The sequence below is a fragment of the Arachis ipaensis genome, chromosome B07 (assembly GCF_000816755.2).
Source record: "Arachis ipaensis cultivar K30076 chromosome B07, Araip1.1, whole genome shotgun sequence".
Lineage (NCBI taxonomy): Eukaryota > Viridiplantae > Streptophyta > Magnoliopsida > Fabales > Fabaceae > Arachis > Arachis ipaensis.
In genome coordinates, this window is record NC_029791.2 from 14,348,711 (window position 1) to 14,352,563 (window position 3,853).

The window sequence follows — 3,853 nt, forward strand, 5'->3', positions numbered from 1 at the left end:
TATTGTGTTAAGTTCGTTTAACATTTCATTTTCACATCCAAATATATTTGACCTATTTTGAAAGCTTTATTATTCATATCTTTATAAAATATCTAACTTAATATTTGAGTAATCTGTGAAATGTGAATAACTATCGATATTATTAAATTTCAATCTTTTACATTTGTTTCCCACACAATTTTGTAAAGTTAATCCTATTAGTTTTTTTTAACAAAAAAATCGAAGGTAGAAAAAATAAAACATGGTCATATTCATTTCAATATGTAAAACTGAATCTCTCTTTTAAATTAGAAAAATAAAAATTAAATTGAGAGGGTGTCTCACTCTCACACCTTCTTTAGCAGATACGCATGGATTGGATTGGAACAGCATCAATGGTCCAATCTATCTAATTGGATTGGATTGGATTTTGTACCTACTGCTTAGTTACTAATTTGATACACTACAAGATTTCATTTTTTGTGTAGCCTTTTTTTAATCCATAAGAAGGCAACAATCCATCATAAAGAGACATCTAACAAACAAGCAGCAAAGAGGTAAACAAATAAAAGAATAAAAGAAGCATGTATACCTCAAAAACACTCATGGATTATGAACAAAATGAATGAAATGTATGTAAACAATGGTCAATGGGAAGCATGTTTGTTTGTTTTTGCAAGCAAATGTACAGAGAGTAGATACAGTAGGTAGAAGGAGATATAGAGAGTCTAGTTTGGTGCATAAGCAGCAGGGTCTTGCATTCAAAAAAGGTTGCAGAGCTTGTGAATGTTCAAAAAACAGCTTCTTCATATCTCACATACATTGCAACAGCTCCTAGTTTCTCATCTAAACAATGCCTGTGTTTTGGAAAAGCCTGAAACACATGATCAATTACTGTGATCAGCTGCATGCATTCTCAATAATATAAGCTATGATTTGGACATACCCTAGAAAATAGGCTCTGCTGACCACTTGATAATGCATGATCTGCCAAAAGCTTCTGAAGGACAACACCCAAGCTATGTAATAGAGCACTCTTAGCATTCAATTTCCCACTCATTGCATATCTGCAATAATAGTAACATAAAAAGAATAATATTTCATTATTATTTCTCCAACTTGAACCACCCAAGAATGAAGTCATTGGAATTGAATTGATACTACTCTTTTCTAGTTATTGCACATAAAGCATATGAGACTAAATCCATATCAAATGAAACTGAATTGATAACGAAGAACTTACTCTGGTGCATCGTAACCAAAGGTTCCAAGGGCACGGGCATCTTCATCCCCAGAGTTAACCGTAGTTTCTTTCAGTTCATCCAGCGGTGGCAGAGTTCGATCTTGAATCGGCTCAACTTTATCAGTTCTTGGAGAATCAGCATTATTTGATGTTCCTATCGAAATTAAATCAAGAATATCATCACAATTTAGGAACTTAATTGAAACATGTCATCAAGTAATGATTACCATCGAGAAGGAGTGGAAGGTGTTCATGGTGATGAGGAGGATGTTCTTGAGCTTGTCCTTGGGCGATGGCGTCAAAGTGAGGTTCCTGGTGAGGAGGATGATTCTCCGGTAGAGCCGGCTCTCCGCCGTGGCCATGGCCGTGTTGATCCAGAGCAGCCATCTCTTGATCTCCGCCTCCGTGTTCATTCACAGGACGCACTTGAACTGTTTTCCATTTTTTCAGAAAGTAATATACCGACAAGTACCAGATCACAACACACACCAGGATCGCTACTATTATCCCTAACATCTTCAGTGATGACTCTGACATGATGATTCTTGTGCCTCAGAAATATTCAAGAATTGGAGAAGAGAGAGAGAGAGAGAGAGAGAGAGAGAGATCAGAATTATTGCAGTAACAGCTTCTACACTACATTATTCTGATCAATAACCAATTATAAAATATTTGTAACTAACTTTCCCGCCAAGCTTAACAAACTAACTAACTTGCTGCCTTCTTACAAAGTTGCCTCTGAAGCTTCCACTAATCTTATTCACACTGGAAGGAATGGTGACATATAGTATATTTTAAAATTATTTAATTGATGGGATGATACCACTAATCTTATTCACACTGGAAGGAATGGTGACATATAGTATATTTTAAAATTATTTAATTGATGGGATGATAAAATTATATTTTATAGGTTAGTTTTTTTTAATAATATATTTTCCACATATTAAAAAAAAGGGTAAGAAATATTTCGAACAAAAAATATAAAATATAATGAAGAGTACATTATTAGATAATATATGCCAAGAATATTCTAAAATAAATAAAAGGAATGCACGCACTAATCTTGGAATTAAATTATCATATTAGATCCTTAAGTCGTAAACTTGAATTCAGAACTTAAAATTAATCTACTTATCCAGTTTTTGAACCAAAATACTTTACACTAAGAAAAACTATAGATAGACAATAATTTTTGTGAATAATACGAACAATAGATATATTAAATATTTAATTCATTAGGTGTGCAGATAGTTATCCTAATAATATTAAAATTTAGGTGGATAATTTGGATGTCAAAATTTTGACTCATGTATTTATTAGTAGTGAATTGATTAGCTTGCTTGAACTTGCTTAGAACTAAGATCTTAAGGGGTTACATTGTCATTCTAAAAAATGATCAAAAACGAATTAATAGTTCACTCAAAATATTTGTTTTCAACAATAAAATTGATAGTAAAATCTTTGACACTCATTCATTAAAAGTAATATATATATATATATTTGCTTTTATAATCAAATTTTATAAGTAATATAATCAAATTTGAGAAATAAATAAAAAACAATATTATATGATCAATATGATCATTTTTTGAGCAATTTATCAATAATATTTAAAAGTATTAACTTAAAAGTATGATATTAAATTACTAATTAAATTAAAGGTAATGAATGAATTATGAACTAAAAATAGTGATGAATATAAACTAAAATTGCTGAAATTTAAATTTTTTCATAAATAAATAAAAGATGAATATACATAGGAAGAAGGATACAGTATTGTAAGTTTATTGCTTGTCACCGTATTTGAATAAAAACACAACAAAGTATTATTCATATCTCTATAATATATCTAACATAATCTAAGAATAATTAACGATACTGTTAACCTAATTAAAAAAACGAAGAAGAGAAATGCAGGATAAGCAATGAGAAGAAATAAAATAAGAATAAGGATGAGTCGGGGAAGGAATTCAACAAAGTCGAGATTGTGGTTCAAAAGAAAAGAAAGAAAACGACTATGACATGTCACATTCGTTTTCAGGTGCATATTAGACTCTACGGCCACCGCCACCGCCAAGAGGACAACCGCGAAAGCAAAAACCGCCGAAGCTGTAAACCAACCCCACCGAAGACGCAAGTCAAATTTGGTTTTATTGTAAAAAGATAAGGCGCGAGTAACTTCTGCCAAAAAGGCAGAGAACAAGAAGAAGAAGAAGAAGGAAAATGTGTAAAAAGTAACAACAATGTTGGTGCAACCAAAATTGATGTTGTTATGCGACTGTTTAGGGGTCCATAGCAAACCTATTAAAGCTCCCGAAGCGAAAAAAATGCACAACTTTACCATGCCCTTACAAGTTTTGGCAACTATAGAACCAAATGGAGGAGGAGAACTCATTTTTGTAAACCACATAACTAAATGCTCAACTCACTTGCTTTTAAACCTTAGGGTTTAGAACTATTCTCCTCCTCATCCGAGAATAATGCCGTGTAATAGATTGTAGTCATAACTAATTACTACGCTTTGTTTGGAACTATGACTAGAAAATAATAAAATGCTTTTAATTATTTTATAAAAAAAATGAGTATAATTTATACCCACATTTATCATACAGAATTTGTATAGAGATC

At 31.7% G+C, this 3,853-nt stretch overlaps 1 protein-coding gene across 2 annotated transcripts; it reads right to left on the reverse strand.

Moving 5' to 3' along the window:
• LOC110264476 (proline-rich receptor-like protein kinase PERK13) lies at positions 571 to 1,847 on the reverse strand. Of its 2 annotated transcripts, none has more exons than XM_021106665.1 (4): positions 1,450 to 1,847; positions 1,223 to 1,376; positions 926 to 1,046; positions 571 to 853 (listed from the first exon to the last, which is right to left on the reverse strand). In XM_021106665.1, the coding sequence occupies exons 1-4, from the start codon at positions 1,757 to 1,759 to the stop codon at positions 770 to 772; spliced, it is 669 nt and encodes a 222-aa protein (XP_020962324.1). In that variant the 5' UTR covers positions 1,760 to 1,847; the 3' UTR covers positions 571 to 769. The 2 variants fall into 2 exon arrangements, with proteins under 2 accessions (XP_020962324.1, XP_020962325.1); XM_021106666.1 differs by having other exon boundaries at positions 602 to 853; positions 1,223 to 1,367; positions 1,450 to 1,816.